This window comes from Mucor mucedo, assembly GCF_025094135.1.
Source record: "Mucor mucedo strain NRRL 3635 chromosome Unknown EV154scaffold_166, whole genome shotgun sequence".
Lineage (NCBI taxonomy): Eukaryota > Fungi > Mucoromycota > Mucoromycetes > Mucorales > Mucoraceae > Mucor > Mucor mucedo.
The window spans coordinates 1-17,052 of NW_026252450.1; the positions used below are offsets into that span (position 1 = coordinate 1).

Below are 17,052 nucleotides of genomic sequence, written 5' to 3' on the forward strand. Positions count from 1 at the left end.
CTTATGTTTTACAATAATCCTTCACTTCTTGTCCTCGATCAATGAGTCATGTCATACGCACTGTTGACCATTTTAATACTTTCGCAACTTCTTTCTCGTTGTTTGATCTATCTTTCTTATATCTTTTACATAAAAGCGCCAATACTACTGCAAGTATCTGAGATCCCCTAGTTGCTATGTAATTTATTAAATATATCGTCTTATAGTTTGTAGTTCTTAGTTGAACATCATCCGACCTACTAACAAAAAATGATCACAAGGTCTTTGTATTTGGTTAAACGTCGTGCTATAATGTTTTTAAAAGATTTCCATTGTTATTCATGTTTTAAAGTCGTTACACATTTAAATTCATAATCGATGATCAACGTATTAACAAATACCAAATAATAGTTTGGCGTAGGCTTGGTGACAAAGTCTGGATATTCTGTTCTCATACCTGCTGCACCAACGTAGAAGTTGTTTCAAACACTATCTACATTGTAGAAATTCTTTAACACTGTCAGATAAACTTTTATTTCGTCATACTATCGTTTTTTATACGTTTTAAGAATGATTTTGTTCGATACCGCGTCAATTCTGGTGCCTCCAATTTGGTATTCAGTGGAGAGACTCCCTTTATCATTCTAGAACCTTATCCTTATTTATCAGTATTGTTTGTTGACAAAACGTTATGTCCCTTAAATATTGGTGGTCTTCTTAATGACTTGATAACTACTTTTAAAAGTTGCGCTAAATCTCATACAATATGTTTTTAATACTGGTTCTGCAACTGTCCCTGCATTAGAAAAAGTTTAACCTTGTCATAACATTTTCAAAAGTTCGGCTAGCCGTAATATATGATCACGTAACTTAAAAATTGCTTTCTATAGATGCGCTACAGTTTATAGGACACATGTTTTAACCAATTACGCATCTGTACCGGACTTGGTAGATTTTGTCAATTTTGTCTTTCTATTTTCAAATCCTCGGCTACAAATTATTTTACTCCAAAAAGGCTTTCATTAGATGAAAAACCAGCAACATGTCCCAAGATGGGGTGCCCGTAGATGTCCAGAGTGAAAAAAAAATAGTGCCAAAGAAAAAACATACAGTGAAGCCAAATTTAAGCGGTGTGGTGCACGTAGTTATTGTTTAAAGCTGCTTTTCCTCACCGACCAATCATGTTTCAGCTTTGAAAATAGTACCGTTAGAAAGGTCTTTAAAAGGCCCAACTTTGGACCGGTCAGATTTCTAAAGTAATTATAAAAATATTATTTAAAATCCGATAATCAAAAACCCACCTGGCAAAAAATGTACACAATTCAAACCCCTCTAGCGCAACAGCCAGTAATAGTTGAGCTTTGTAATTAGTACCATTATAAAGACCTTACAAAGGCGCAAGTCTGGACCGGTCAGATTTCTGACACAATTATAATTATTTTGTTTAACGCATGATCGAATATTGACCTACAGCGTAAAAACCCAAATATTCAAAGTCCTCTACAGCAACAACCAATCGTTGTTCAATGTTATAGTTAGTACCATTCGAAAGAGCGTTTAAAACCGCATCTTTGGACCGGTCAGATTTTTAAAGTAATTATCAAAATATTTTTTAAATTTGGATCATCAAACACCCGCTTTGCATAAAAATAAACACAATTCAAACCCCTCTAGCGCAACAGCCAGTAATAATTGAGCTTTGTATTTAGTACCATTAAAAAGACCAAAAACAGGCGCAAGTTTTGACCGGTCAGATTTTTGATGTGATTATAATTATTTTGTTCAACGCAGCATCGAACATTGCCTATAGCGTAAAAACCCGAATATTCAAAGTCCTCTACAGCAACAACCAATCATTGTTCAGCGTTGTAAATAGTACCATTCGAAAGAGCGTTAAAAACGGCATCTTTGGACCGGTCAGATTTTTAAAGTAATTAGTATTATCTTGTTTTAACACCGATTATATTTATTTTTACAGCCAAAATCATAAGTAAACATTTTTAAACTGCGATGTCTCATCGGGAAATAATGTCTCCGGATCGGGGTTATGATTTTCGTGTTCAGCGCATTTTTTTACGTCGGAAAAGTGAAACTAAAAAAAATGTCACGATTTCTACCAACATACTAACCCTAACCCTAACCCTATGTAATTTATATTGTCTTTCTTTTATTTTTCTCTCCCTTGTCAAGTGCAACAGCGTTGTCGTAGGCAACAGGGTTGTCGTAGGCAACAGGGTTGTCGTAGGCAACGGGGTTGTCGTAGGCAACGGGGTTGTCGTAGGCAACGGGGTTGTCGTAGGCAACGGGGTTGTCGTAGGCAACGGGGTTGTCGTAGGTAACGGGGTTGTCGTAGGCAACGGGGTTGTCGTAGGCAATAGGGTTGTCGTGGTGATTATTATTAGTCATGGTGTTCATTAATAGTCATAGTTTTCATTATATATTCATAGTGACCATTATATAGTCATAGTAACCTTTATATAGTCATATTAACTATTATATAGTCATAGTTATCATTATTTAGTTATAGTGATCTTTATATAGTCATGGTGATCATTATATAGTCATGGTTATCATTATATAATCATAGTGTTCATTATATAGTTGGTTGGCAATATATTGTTTTGTTTGTTGTCTTAGTTATTTCGCTGTCTAGATTAGGTGGTTGTGTTAGTTATCTGGTTGTCATAATGCTGTATTTGTCATTGTTATGTGTTCGTCATTGTTATATGATCGTCTCAGTTATCTAGTTGTCATAGATATCCGTTGTCATGAATGTCCGGTGGTATAAGTCATATTGTTGTCATATATATATATATTCAGTCGTCTTAGTTACCCTGTTGTCTTAATCACATTAATTTCTTAGATATCTTGTTGTCCTGGATACCTTGCTGTCTAGGATACCCTGGTGTCATAGTTATCTGGTTGCCTTAGTTATTCTGTTGCCTTAGTTATCCTGTTGCTTTAGTTATCCTTTTGTCTTATATATATATATCGTTGTCTTGGATATTTTTATGTCTTAGATATCTTGTTGTCATAGATATTTTACAGGGTATTCCTGCTTGGTGTCTTAGTTATCTTGGTGTCCTAGATACATTATTGTCTTAGTGATGTCGTCGTCGTAGTAGTGATTTTGTTGTCTTAGTGATTTTATTGTCTTAGTGATTACGTTGTCTTAGTGTTTATGTTGTCTTCGTGATGTCGTTGTCTTAGGTATCTTTTGTACGGATTGTCTGGTTGTCTCAGGTACTGGTATTCTTAGGTATATTGTTATTTTTGCTATTGGGTCGTCTTAGATGTCCTGTTGCCATAGTTATGTAGTTTTACTACTTGTTTCGTTGTCCTAGATACTCTGTTGTCTTGACTATCTGGTTGTCCTAGAGATCTTGCTGTCTTGTCGTCTTAGATACCTGGTTGTCTTAGATACACTTACCCTAGATACCTGGTTGGCTTTGATATTTTTACCTTAGATACTTGTTTGCCCTAGATAGATTATTACCTTAGATACTCGGTTGCCATGGACTTGGTTGCCTTAGATATCTTTCTGATCAATATATCTAGCTGTCGTATATTTCTACTTGTTAAAGTTATCCTGTTGTCATAGGTACCCTTTTACCTTACTCACGCTTTTGTCTTAACTGCGTTGTCTTCTTACATATTATGGTGTCTTAGTCATACTGTTGTCTTGGTTACCTTGTCTTCCTAGAATTTTTGTCGCTTTAATCACATTGTCGTCTTAGATAAATTGTTACCTTAGGTACATTGACGTAGTGGATATTTGGTTGTACTGGACAACTAGTTGTTTTATATATGTTGTTGCCTTACATATGATGTTGTCCTAGTGATTTTGTTGTCTTAGTGACATTGATATTTTAGACATATTGTTGTATTAGCAATCTTTTTGTCCAACACATCAGTTTGTCTAAAATTTGTAGTTGTCTTAGTTACGGCGTATCTTGGATACAATGTCCTCTTGGATATTATTGTGTATTTAATACTGTTATGTCTCGCTTCCTTCATTGTCATAGTTACCTTGTTGTATTTTTTCTATGTTTGCCTAAGTCATTTTCATGTCTTACTTACCTTGTTGTCTTGGAGATCATTTCCTTTTGGATATCATATTGTCTTGGATGTCTTGTTGTAAGGCATATTTTGTTGTCCTAGAAATCATGCTGTCTTAGTAAGGTTGTTGTCCTAGAGATGTAGTTGTCCTACTTATGTGGTTGTCCTAGATAACATGTTGTTATACTTACCTAGTTGTCTTATATAATGTTGTTTTATATGTCTTGTTGAGTGACATACCTTGATGCTTTGAATATGTCAATGTCTTGGATACTATATTGTGTAGTCAATTTTTGTTGTCTTCATTTAGTCGTTGTCATAGTCTTTTGTTATACAGGGTTCGATGTGGTCTTACATATTGTGTTGTCTTCGTTGCTTTTGTTGTTTTGATTCTTTAGTATCTATGATATAGTGTTGTCCTGCCTTATTAGTTTCATTCGCGTCTTAGTTGTCTAAGTTACTTTGTACCTTGGTTTTCTTGTCGAATTGGAAACTACAATATCGTGCCGCATACTATTTCTTTTTGCGGTTTTACTACTGTTGGAAACGCTGTTGCCTTAAATTATTTCTTGTCCACAATATCTTAGTAGTCTTGGAATATTATTTATAGCTATGTACAGTATGCAGCATCAATAATCGCTTTAGTTGGGAACCATTGAAACTATTACCCATTATAACTTTATATGACTTTGTCATTCTTTTCAAACTTTTGTATAACTAGCCTTTTTTTGTTGTTTAGGTAAATACTACATACCGTGCTGAAGACATTATCAGTGTTTGTTAGAAGTTCTAAAATTATTTGGACTTTTGATATTTTTCTTTGTTTTTTTATCTTAAGTCTTTATTGTTTCTTATTCCTTTCGGCTATGGTCATTATTCTGCTACATCCTCTTCATGGTAAGCTTACACGCCTCCAAATAAATGGGAGACTTATTTATTAAGATACCATTGCCTAAAACTGTCTTTAGACATAGTAATTCATGTTTTTTTTCTGTTTTATAACCGTTTTCTTCAGGTAGACTTTTTTTAACTGTAGCCATACCTTAAATCTTGTATTCCCATCTTATTAAAGTAATTCCCAAGTCATTATAACTTTTTTTCGACTTCTTACAATTTTTTTTTAATTATCCTCCCTGCACTATTTTTTTCGGCTTGCGACCAATTATTTGCCATTTGTCCACAAACTTGGAGAAATCTCTTAGACGATACGGCTGATTTAACCTGCCCTGTTGGGATTGTGTCAAGATGACTTAGCAATAGTTATTTGCTGATAAGGTGATCTTTTGAGTCATTTTTGTTATAATACAAAGTACTTAATTCTATACCGCTTCTATTTACATCTGCTGATGTTGGTTGTAGTGTACGTAAGGTCTATTGTTATCTTAAGTTATACTATAGTCCTTCATTTCTTATTATCATGAAAATAGTCATGTCGTATAGACTGTTGTATTTTCTTAATAGTTTGACTACTTCTTTCTCGTTTTTTAATCAATCTTCCTTACATTTTGTACATAGATGCGCTAAATAATACTTACAGTCTTTGTATTACGCCTCGTTTGTTAAGCAAGTCATTAAAGATATGTTCTTATACTTTATATTTTATGCTGGCCTTCATCCGAGCTACTAACCAAAATGTTCATAAGGTCCTCTTATTTAGTTAAAAATTGGCTAAATCTAAAACAAATTCAATCGTTTTTCATGCTTTATGGTGTTACGCGACAAATCGAGCGTACTTTCAATTTATCTTCTCTTTTAATCACCTACCAAAGTGCATAACGCCTTTTCGGGCTTGCACCTGTCAAAACTACCTCTTTCCATCTTTTTCTTATCCATAGATCTGTGACCTCTTACTAGGCGCAGTTATCCCATTCTCCTTCATAAATTTATTTAATTTCTTTAATTTCAGTGACTGGATTATATATCCATCACTATAAATAGGCATCCATAAGACCTCTCTTTCAATAAAAATCCTCATCTATTATCTTACTCATATTTCAATACTTTGACCTATTAGTTTTATATATTATTCAGCTCTATTATCATTCTGATTGATCCCTTGATTATATATTATCATTGTATCTTTTATTTTATAAGCACATAAGGCTATACTTATTCTCATTTATTTTCAGTTCAGCTTCCGATTAAACTAGCTGTGGTGCTCACTTAACTCGCAACTCTAAAGACCTTTCTTTACTACACCTCTATTTTATTTAAAGAATCTCTTTTATCTCTATTATTCTACTCGCATCCTCTTCTAAAAATGGTCTTTACACAAGTCGACTCATAATCGGAGATCATGTTATTAACAAATAACAGAAAATGGTTGGGCGTATACGTAATCGTCTTCCAGTCCAGCATATTAACTGTTACCACTTTCTTAACAGGTTGCAGCTATTTAATTTTGAGCTACTCCATAATAAATCTTTGCATATTACTCAGTTATTACCTTTATTTCATTTGTAAACATTTTATTTTTTGGGCTAGACTTTTTTAAATAAAATGTAGACATAAAGAAAATAATTTTAAACGTAATAAAAGTATTCCCATGTCCTTAGAAAATTTTTTCGACTTTCGAAAATTATTTTTTTGTTTTTGTCTTATGTGTCGTTTTTTCCAATTTCTTTCGGCTTGGAACGGAATCTTGATATTTTGTTTTGAAACTTTAAGGATTCATGCAGAAGATGTTATTTTAACTAGGCGTGCATCTGCTGTTGTACAAAACCGTCTTTCAAAGTTTCAATTGGCAGTGTGGTTCTTTTTAAGATATTTTATAAAGTATTACCTTCATTATTTTGTCCACATATATTCTGCTTACCTCGTGCGTAATGGAAACAGCCTTGGTATAATGCTAAAGTTACTCCGACTAACTGTGACTGTTCGTTTTAGTCAAAACATTCAAGTCTTGTCGATTACTGTGTCGTTACAAGTTTATTTTTCACTCATTACAGCTCCTAGTCAATCAATCTACTCTATACTGAGGAGGTAGCGCAGTCATAATAGGTATTGCAAGAACAGAAAGAATGAATACACCATTGCTAATGATATGAAGCTTCCTTAACATTCCATTGCGTCTACATCAGGGTATAACACAGGATAAAACGTCCATACAGAGATCCAACACGCCTTCCAACAAGTTTAACATGTACTTACGTGACACAACATCTCGTCACGCATTTAAACAAGTGCGAAACAGGTAAAAGCGCATTTCTATGGCCTAAAAACATGTGTTTAAGGCGTCCGTTTAGGTTGAAAACACATTTTAGGCGTGCACATAGAAAAGCTCGGAATGTCACGTGAAAGTCACGTGTATTAAAAATACTAGTCGTGTCTTGTACTACACTGCTGAAACGAGACTCCGCCAGAATTATAGCATAGGGGGAAGAGCGTCGGTCTTTAAAAGCGGGGTTTAGGGGTTCGACCCCGGCCGGCTTCATTTTTTGCACTTTTGTCACGGCTGCTTTTAAGCGTGATCTTCCACACCAGCGTATTCCTGAGGCTGAGGCGATTCTCCCACATTTTTTTGTTAAAGATTTTGTTAGAAAAATATTTCGGAATATTTAATTACCCATCATTAGTCAAAGTCGGTCAGTGACCTTTGAACTTTTTTTATGGAACTTGCTCGGTAGGGTCGGTCAATACAAGGGGATTATTTCTTTATTCGATTATTCGTTATTAACAAGGCGTATACGCGTAAAACTAAAGTTTTGCAAGCGAAACCGATTAAAATGGCCTTTGATAAACGATGCCTGCCATCCGGAATAGATACAAGAGACAGCGGTACTCCTACTCGTACAGTATCTAGTCTATATTTTCCAAAGATGATCCAAACTAGGTTGAGGTAACAACAAATGCTTATTGAAGGCTAGAAGATAATAAACAGTTGTCTCTATATCAAGTCATTTTCCTTCACTTGCGGAATTCTTAACTTGAGCAGTATAATGTAGATGTCCTTGAATAAATTTATTATTTGGACTAGCCAACAAATTATTTCGTTGAAAAAAAGGTTCTTCTCTTACTCTTAAAATTATTTTATGGATTGACTCATGTCATACCTATTGTATGGGTTTTTTAAGATTTCACCCTCACATTCCTCGATGTTTAATTAATCTTTCGTGTGCTTTGTATAAATATGCGCTACATATTCGTTAAAGTGTTTATGGTATTCACCAGTAATTTAGTAGAATTTTAATTGGATTGTTCGATGTTCTGTATTTCGTATCAGACTTATCCGAATTATTTTATAAAGAATGACCACACGCCCTTCGAATTTGGTTTAAAGGTTACCTGAAATGATACGAATAGAGTCCGGCTGTTTTTCATATTTTGAGGGTTTTAACCTTCACACTCGTGATCATTTTATAACTAAATTCAAAGTAAATGTTTGGCGTAAAAGTAATCTCCTTGTTGTGTAGACCATTTGTCATTACCGCTCACTCTGTAGGTTACTACTGACTAGTATTGAGTGACTCTGTAACAAAATTTTACATTTTACTCATTTATGAACAATACGTTACTGATATACGGATTGTTTTTCTCGTTAGACTTTTTTTAATAGTTTCTACAGTTACAGATAACAATTCTAGACCTATTAGCACTATCCAAATGTCTTTAAAATTTTTTTTCGACTTCTGAAAAATGTTTTTCTTTCTTTGTCATATGTGTACTTTTCTCCCAAATTCTTTCGGCTTGCAACGAATTCTTAGTATTGCTCTTTTAAACTTTTGAGAGTCATACAGGAGACACTATGTAAATTATACATGTAATGGTGGCTATTACAAACAGCTGTCAAACTTATTAACTGGCAATATTCTAAATTCTTTAAGTATTTTAGACTGTTTCTTCTTCAATAATGAGTGAATTCAGGATTTGTTTATCTGGTGTGTATTTTACAATTTCTTTATACTATGCTTAAACTATTTAAATAATTGCAGACTTTTCGCTGTGATAAAAAATTACAAGGCCTTCCAATTGTTGTTCCTTTTAATACCATCATCGCTACTTGTTCGTTATTTTGTTAAGTGTTTGCAATATTTTGCTCACATTTGCACTAGTAATCAAGGCGACTGTTGCAGGTATTCCCCAATTTACAGCAATTATTCAATAAAGTATTGTAACTTACTTTGAAGTTGTAGTCGAACAATTGAAGAATTGTTTTCTCATCAATGACTGTTGGGAGTTCATATCATGTTTTTAACAGAGTTGATCTATGCTAAAACCGTTACGAATACTAGCAGTTTAGACTTGTGGCATAAATAACATTTACTCTACAACTTGAAATTTTCTTTGCCCAAGACTCGGGTTATCTAGTCAATTATTGTTCCTCGTTCATAACATTTCGTAAATGGTTACAAAATATGTTTCTATAATTATTATATGAAGGCCAATTATTGTGGCAATTCAACCTTTTGTGAATTTAGCCCAGGTATCATTAGGTTAGGTATCTAACGTTTGTTTATCTGACCTGCTTTATGATATAGACTTTTTTTAACAATTTGTGTACGGAGCGCAGACGATTAGAATTCTATTAAAAGTATTCCCATGTCGCTGTAAATTTTTTTGGACTTTTGAAAAATATTTTTTTGCATTTTGTTTAAAAGATGCTTTTTTCCAAATATCTTTTGGGTTAGGACGTATGCTTGGTATTTTGTTCTAGTACTTGCATCATCAACGTAGAAGGTATTCTTAAACCGATATGGATTGCGTTAATCTTTTAAAAGTTTCAGAGAGTATTATTTGTCTTTATTGTTGGTTTTTTTTATGTCTTTATCAATTGGTAGTTTCGAAACTGCCTAAATTCTTGTTTCGTCTAAACCATATGCAGTGTAGAAGTTCCTTTATCATTCTACACCTATTCCAATTGTTTATCAGTACTGGTTGTTCACAAACAGTTACGACCTTAAGTATTATTTTTTTTTTTAATGTCTTGATCCTTACTTCGTTAATATTCGACTATGTCTTCCCATTTCCTGTCAAAGAAGAGCTGGTTAGTCCTACATTAATTCCAGGTATTTCCCAGTTTTAATATATATCATACATACAATCACTTCGTATTTCGTAATTTATTCTATTAACTTGATAAACAACTCGTCTAAACTAATTTTATCATCATGCCAATGATACAAGGATACGCTAGGGTTTATTAAGCCGATTGACGACAGTTTTTTCTGCTTGACATTTGCTAAAATTTGTAATACAGAAGGGCTTTGCTTTTCTAAAAGCAACTAAACTACATATTTCTACTTATTTTTTATACATAAACAGTAGCAGGGCCCATATTTTTTAATTTCTACAAGATTATAATTTGCCAAAGATATATTGGCCTCCATACTGGAACTAAAATAACGAATTTACAGTCTGTAATAATACCGGGCTGTCGTTTATAATTATGCTAGAGGTCCGCCAGGTGAATGAATCCTACCTTGAAAATAAGTCTAGACCAAAAAAGCAAGAAACGATTATATAGAACAATACTTTGCGATTTCATCATGAAAATAGACTAGAATATAGTACAATTTACCTAAAGTACGTCTAGAAACAATCCTAAACTAGTACTTTTCATGCCTGCCGTTATCCAGCCAATCATCGCACAGGAATCTCCAAAAAAGTCAATTTTTTAAAAAAAATTAATTTTGTTCAAAAGTCCCAAAAAAAGAAAAAGCGGAGTTTAAATTATTTCGTAAAAATTGTCCATTTTCAGTGCAGCTTTATCCAATCAAATCCTGTCGGACGGAGTTGAAAGTAGTACCGTTCGATAGCGGTGTTTTAGGCGCAGAGCGTAACGGAGCCGGATTTTTTGTTTTTATTCTAAAATTGTTTTTAATAGTGAAATAAAAATTGACTCCCTGCTTAAAATCATGAATTTTAACTTTAAACCTGTGTAACTTGCCTTCTGCCAATCAAAGGTGGGGCATGTCATACATTTTTGAAATTGCACGATTTTTCGCTATTTTTAGAGATTCTTTTCTATGTTTCGTCAGGGTTACTATCTTCACCTCATTTCAACTTAGTCCAGTCATCTTAGAATTTTTTTATTTTTTCACTCTCTTGTCACTTAACCTCTACCTCACTCACTCTCTACGTGTTGTAGTTCATGTAGCGCATCTCTTACTGTGTCTTATCTCTTGTAGTTCATGTAGCTACTCTTTCTGTTGTCAATCACTCTTACTTCACTCTTATTTACCCCTCTGTCACTTACTCCTCATCAAACGCAACCCCTAATCCTAACTGCCCCTTACTTACACTTATTGTGTATGTATAATCCTATCCCTGAGTCTTCCCTACTTACTCACTTATCTCTTGTCTGTAGAACCCTATCCCTAAGTCTTTCCTCCCTTTCTCACTTATCTCCTGTCAAAGAAACCCTATCCCTAATTCTATCCTCTTACTCACTTATATTGTGTCCGTATAACCCTATCCCTTACTCTTCCCACTCTTCCACACCCAATCCACTCTTACTTACTCATCTCGTGTCAAAGAAACCCTGTCCCTTAGTCCGTCTACTCACTTATCTCGTGTCAATGAAACCCTATCCCTAAGTCTTTCCTCTCTCACTCCCTTGCTCTTATCTCTCTACTTCACACTCATACATCTTCCCTTATCACTTACTCATGTCTCAGTGAAACCCTATCCCTAAAACTCTCTGCTTATCCTTCCTTCGCTCAATACTTACTCTACTACTCTACTTTCACTCATTTATCACTTCCCACACCGTCACTTACCCTGAAATAAACTGTAAACCCAACACCTATCCCTAAAACTTCTCTACTGATACTCCCCTTTCCTTCTTCTTCCTTCTTACCCCTCTTTTACCCCTTCTTCTCACTCTCTCTACTTACAAATACTGTGTCCACGAAACCCTATCCCTAAATCTTGTCTCTGCCCTCCCTTGACTATCTCCTTACTCTTACACCTACCTTACCCTTCTCTCTGTCACTTATCTTCTCACTTCACTTTGTGTCTGCATAACCCTATCCCTAAATCTTGTCTCTTCCCATCCCTTGTCTCAATGTCCCTTATTCTCACTCTCTTACCCAACTATCCATGTGTCCGCTTAACCTTATCCCTCAACAAGGGTTAAATGTTACATTAAAAGAACAGGAGATATAAAAAAAATTAATTCTAGTATAGGAAAAGCGCAGTGGTACCTAAAACTACATTATTATAACACGACACGCCTTGCTGGTTTATTTACACGCTATTTTTCGTGTTGCCGACATGTGCAGACGCGTTCTACACGTACTTTGATGTCATTTAAACGTATTTTGACATGTTACGCGTTTGTTTGTACCTGTATGAACATGTAACACGCGTGTGGACGTGTTGTAGTCGTGTTCTATCGCGATACAGACGTGTTTGGATGCGAGAGACATTTTATTTCTTTTCGGGTGGTAGACCACTCTTTTAGATCCTAATAAGACTCTGCTGTAGACTATAATATGGCCTTCGGAAAAATGATTCTGTAACTTTCAAAATTAGACTCGTAAAAGTGTTCTTTAACATTTTACCGATCAAGATAAGAGTTCAACAAGTAAATGAAAGAGAATTCATACAGGGACAGCCCCCTTTCATTATTATGTCCTTTATTGAGCCTTAGTGTTAACCCAATCTGGTTTAAATGAACTTTGGGCTTTGTACATAGAGTGGCGTACAATTAGCAGCAAAGTTACCTTTCATAGCCAAATAGGTGGGCAATGATCGTGCATCCATAGCCTATGCTAGGCCCCTGCACTTGTAAAACTTTGGTTTTACGCGTATAATCCTTCTTAATAACGAATAATAGCATAAAAAAATAATTCCCTTGCGTTGATCAACTCCACCGACTCGAGTTCTACATAAAAGTTGAGTGTCACTGACCGACTATGACTAGTAATCGGAAATTAAATATTCCGAAATATTTTTCTTATTAAATCTTTAGCAAAAAAATGTGGGAGAATCGCCTCAGTCTCAGGAATACACTGGTAGGGAAGATCACGCTTAAAAGCTACCATGTCAAAAGTGCAAAAAAGTGAAGCCGGCCGGGGTCGAACCCCTAAACCCCGCTTTTAAAGACCGACGCTCTCCCCCCTAAGCTATAATTCTGGCGGAGTTTCGCGTCAGCAGGGTAGTACAACACACGCCTATTACTATAAATACACGTGACTTTCACGTGACATACCTTGCTTTTTTATGTACAGGCGTGGAATGCTTTATCGAGCTAAACGGACGCGTTATACACGTGATTTTTGTGTCTTAAACATGCGCTGCCGTGTTATTCACTTGTTTTGAATGAGTACCAAGGTGCTGTACTCGTGCACGGACGTGTTATTCTCCTGTATGCATGTGGTGTAGAAATGTCAAGTTGCATTCTATTTTTCAAAGAAACATTTCCTACATTGTTCCAACTTCGACCTATTGTTCCAACTTCGACCTTCCACCTTATTCTTTTCGGCTAGAGCTCATTTTTTGACTTTTCCACTTTAAATTAACTGAGAATACTTAAAAGACCAAGCCAAACAGACTTTTAAAGGTAAGGTTGTTATAAAGTGCACCCGGAAAGTATATTTCACGATATTCTAATTTTACCATTCATTTCACCAAGTATTGATCTTATTTCTTTCGGCTTGAGCCCATTTCATACGTTTTCAATCTGAAATTAACTGGGGACACGCGCTTAGTGTCTGTTAATCGATGCGTAAAGTGTGGGAACCTTGAAACTGTCGCAGAAAATAGTATTGGACTTTTTTGTCCATGTACAAGTCATTTTAGCGTGTATTCACTTTGTTTCTTTCTGCTAGAGACCAGTTCTTGAGCTTTTATTCTGAAATTAACTAGAGACACGTACAAGATTCGAAATAATAGATCTGCAAAAGTGGTATTATTTGCCATTGTTATGGTCTCATCATAATCAGTTGAGGTCACATGATATTCACGTGAGATCACATGATATTCACGTGGCTCATATAATATAATAACCATCTAGGTGTAGGTGTAACTGGGTGACATCTTGCACATTTTGGGGACAATCAATGGAGTATACCAGCAACAGGAATAATAACAGCTACGACTGGGCTTTCTTAGGTAGGCTGTTAGGAGGTTGTACATTACTATCTCGATGACATACAGTAGTGTGTGTCTACTAGCAGGATTTTCGGCAACATGTCAATTATGTCAATTTAATATTTTTCTGTTCATGGTAAAATTATGGCATGGTATTACATCGTCCGGAATTCAATTTGCTCCATGTCTAAATCACACAGTGGTACGACATCGCCGGGAATCGAATTATCTCGATCTATAGGTCACACAGTGGTACCACAGAGTCGGGGATTTAATTTTTATGGCCATTAGGTCACAAAATGGTACTACGTGAGCGGGAATTGAATTTTTCCGCCCAAATGGTCCTAAAATGGTACTACGTGGTCGGGAATTGAATTTTTATGGCCATTAGGTCATAAAATGGTACTACGTGAGCGGGAATTGAATTTTTAAGCCCAAATGGTCCTAAAATGGTACTACATGAGCGGGAATTGAATTTTTAAGCCCAAATGGTCCTAAAATGGTACTACATGAGCGGTAATTAAATATTCAGGAACCGGAATTCAATTTCTTGACCTTTGGGTGATTGACTTTTGGATGTCTGACTTTTTGGGTTATGAAATGAATTGGTACCTGATTGTTGGGAGAAATCTTGCATGCGTAGGCTTATTCATCTTGAAAACTGGCTTTCTACAACCGAACCTTGGTAACAGGGTGCTGTCTGCACTATGCATGTTTCAGATTGAGCATATAGCAGTCAGGATTTTGTGCAGCTGAATTAATATTGAGCAAATAGCAGTCAGGATTTTGTGTTTTTTCTCAAATGGAGCTCCGTCCTGTGTCACACACCCTAGAACCCTTCAACCCCAACCCCCAATTTTCGCCTAATACCCTAATTAACTTATACTCTTTATTATCTCCCTTCTTATCTATATCCTCTTACTCCCCTTGTCGTAGGCAACATGGTTGTCGTAGGCAACAGTGTTGTCGAGGGCAACATGGTTGTCGTAGGCAACAGTGTTGTCGAGGGCAACATGGTTGTCGTAGGCAACAGAGTTGTCGTAGGCAACATCGTTGTCGTAGGCAATATTGTTGTCGTAGGCAACATCGTTGTCGTAGGCAATATTGTTGTCGTAGGCAATATGGTTGTCAACGGCAACATCGTTGTCGTAGGCAATATTGTTGTCGTAGGCAATATGGTTGTCAACGGCTACATTGTTGTCTTGGTGAGGATAGTTGTCTATTAGATAATAGTTGTCTATATCTGGATGGTTGTCTAGTTTATGTTCGTTGTCTTATTGAATAATCATAGTCATAGTGTTCAATATCGGTCGTTATGATGAATCATAGTCATGGTGATAACTGATCTTCAAAGTGTTGTATTTGTCTTAATGATCTAATTGTCGCAGTTATTCTTTTTGTTGGCATAGAAATCTAGTTGGCATATTTATCCTGTTGTCATAGGTATTTAGTTGTCATAGGTTTCTAGTTGACATGGTTATGTATTCAACATACTTAACTCGCTGACATAGTTGTATCTTGTTATAGATATCTGCTAGTCATGGTTATCTTTGTATTCATAGTGATCTGTGTTGTCATATTGAGATCATTAGTCATAGTTGTCTAGTTCTGATACATATTGAGTTGTTATAGTTATCTAGTTGTTATATTTGTCTCCTAGTCATAATTATCTGGTAGTCATAGTTAGCTGGTTGTCTAGGAGATCTTGTTGTCTTAGATATCATGATGTCCTGGATATGTTGTGACCTTATATATCATGTTACCTTACATATGCAGTTGTCATAGATATCTTCTTTTCTAGACTATCGTGTTGTCATATATATCTTGTTTTGCTACGTACCTGATTGTCCTAGTTAACTGGTTGTCTTTGTAACTGGTTGTCATAAATAACTTGGTACCGTGGTAATCTAGTTGTCTTACATACATGGTTGTCTTGCATATCTTGTTCTCCCCCATTCCTGTTGTCTTGGCGATCTACTTGTCGTCTTAGCTATTTGGTTGTCTCCATAACATGTTGTCATAGGGATTTTGTTGTCATAAAAATTTGTTTGTCTAAGGTATTATTTTGTGTGAGTTACAGGTATTCTAAGGTATATTGTCATTTTAGAAATCATCTCGTCTTAGATATCCCATTCTCTTAGAAATGTTGTTATCATAGTTATTTAGTTTCCATACTTGTTTGGTTGTTCAAGATACTTTTTGTCATGGAAACACTATTGTCTTGTTGTCTTAAGTCTCATGTTATCTCGAATATCTTGTTGTCTTTTAATTGATGTTCTTGTCATGGATATCTTGTTGTTCTATTTACCTCGTTGCGTTACATATAAGTTATCGTAGATATCCGTCGTCGTAGTTATCCATTGTCGTAGATATCCGTTGCCTTAGGTATCTTTTGTCTTAGATATAATATTCGCTTAGATTTGTCGTTGCCTTGGATATCTGGCTGTCTAATTTATCTGGTTGTCTTATATTTCTCGTTGTCGTGGATATCATGTTGTCTGAACGATTTCGTTGCCTTAGACACATTATTGCCTTGGTTATTTCGTTACCTTAGTAACATTGACGTCTTGGAGATACTGTTATCCCGTATGTCTTGCTGTCATAGATATCATATTATCTTCCTGATATTGTTGCCCAAGATATCTCGTCGCCTTAGATATCTTGTTGTCTTAGTTACTTGGTAAATTGAATTGTCTGTCGTCTTGGTAATTACCTTTTTCTTGAATACAAGGGTCTCTTGTCACCTTAATCAACCTGGGTACGTTATTGTATTTGCCTCTTGACGCTTTTAGATTTTATGTTGCTCTCAATATTCTGCTGGTTTTTTTTTTTTTTTTTTTTGGTCCTTGTCCATTTTCATTCCAAGTAACGTATATGGGTTTTTCTTTAAAATCCATAACTATGTATGATATGTAGCATGACATTTCTCCTTAAATGTGACCTGTACAATCTTTTAGGCTTGATAAAATTTTATGACTT

The 17,052-nt window shown here is 35.3% G+C and overlaps 2 protein-coding genes across 2 annotated transcripts; both read right to left on the minus strand.

Moving 5' to 3' along the window:
* Positions 1-2,130: 2,130 nt before the first annotated feature.
* EV154DRAFT_430504 (uncharacterized protein) lies at positions 2,131-2,385 on the minus strand (the record flags this gene model as incomplete). The annotated part of the gene is made up of 1 exon (XM_051596542.1): positions 2,131-2,385. The coding sequence occupies one exon, from the start codon at positions 2,383-2,385 to the stop codon at positions 2,131-2,133; it is 255 nt and encodes an 84-aa protein (XP_051451905.1).
* A 4,612-nt stretch (positions 2,386-6,997) lies between these two features.
* On the minus strand, positions 6,998-8,462 carry EV154DRAFT_486997 (uncharacterized protein; the record flags this gene model as incomplete). The annotated part of the gene is made up of 4 exons (XM_051598920.1): positions 6,998-7,109; positions 7,189-7,545; positions 7,716-7,900; positions 8,376-8,462. The coding sequence occupies 4 exons, from the start codon at positions 8,460-8,462 to the stop codon at positions 6,998-7,000; spliced, it is 741 nt and encodes a 246-aa protein (XP_051451906.1).
* Between the last annotated feature and the right edge of the window lie 8,590 nt (positions 8,463-17,052).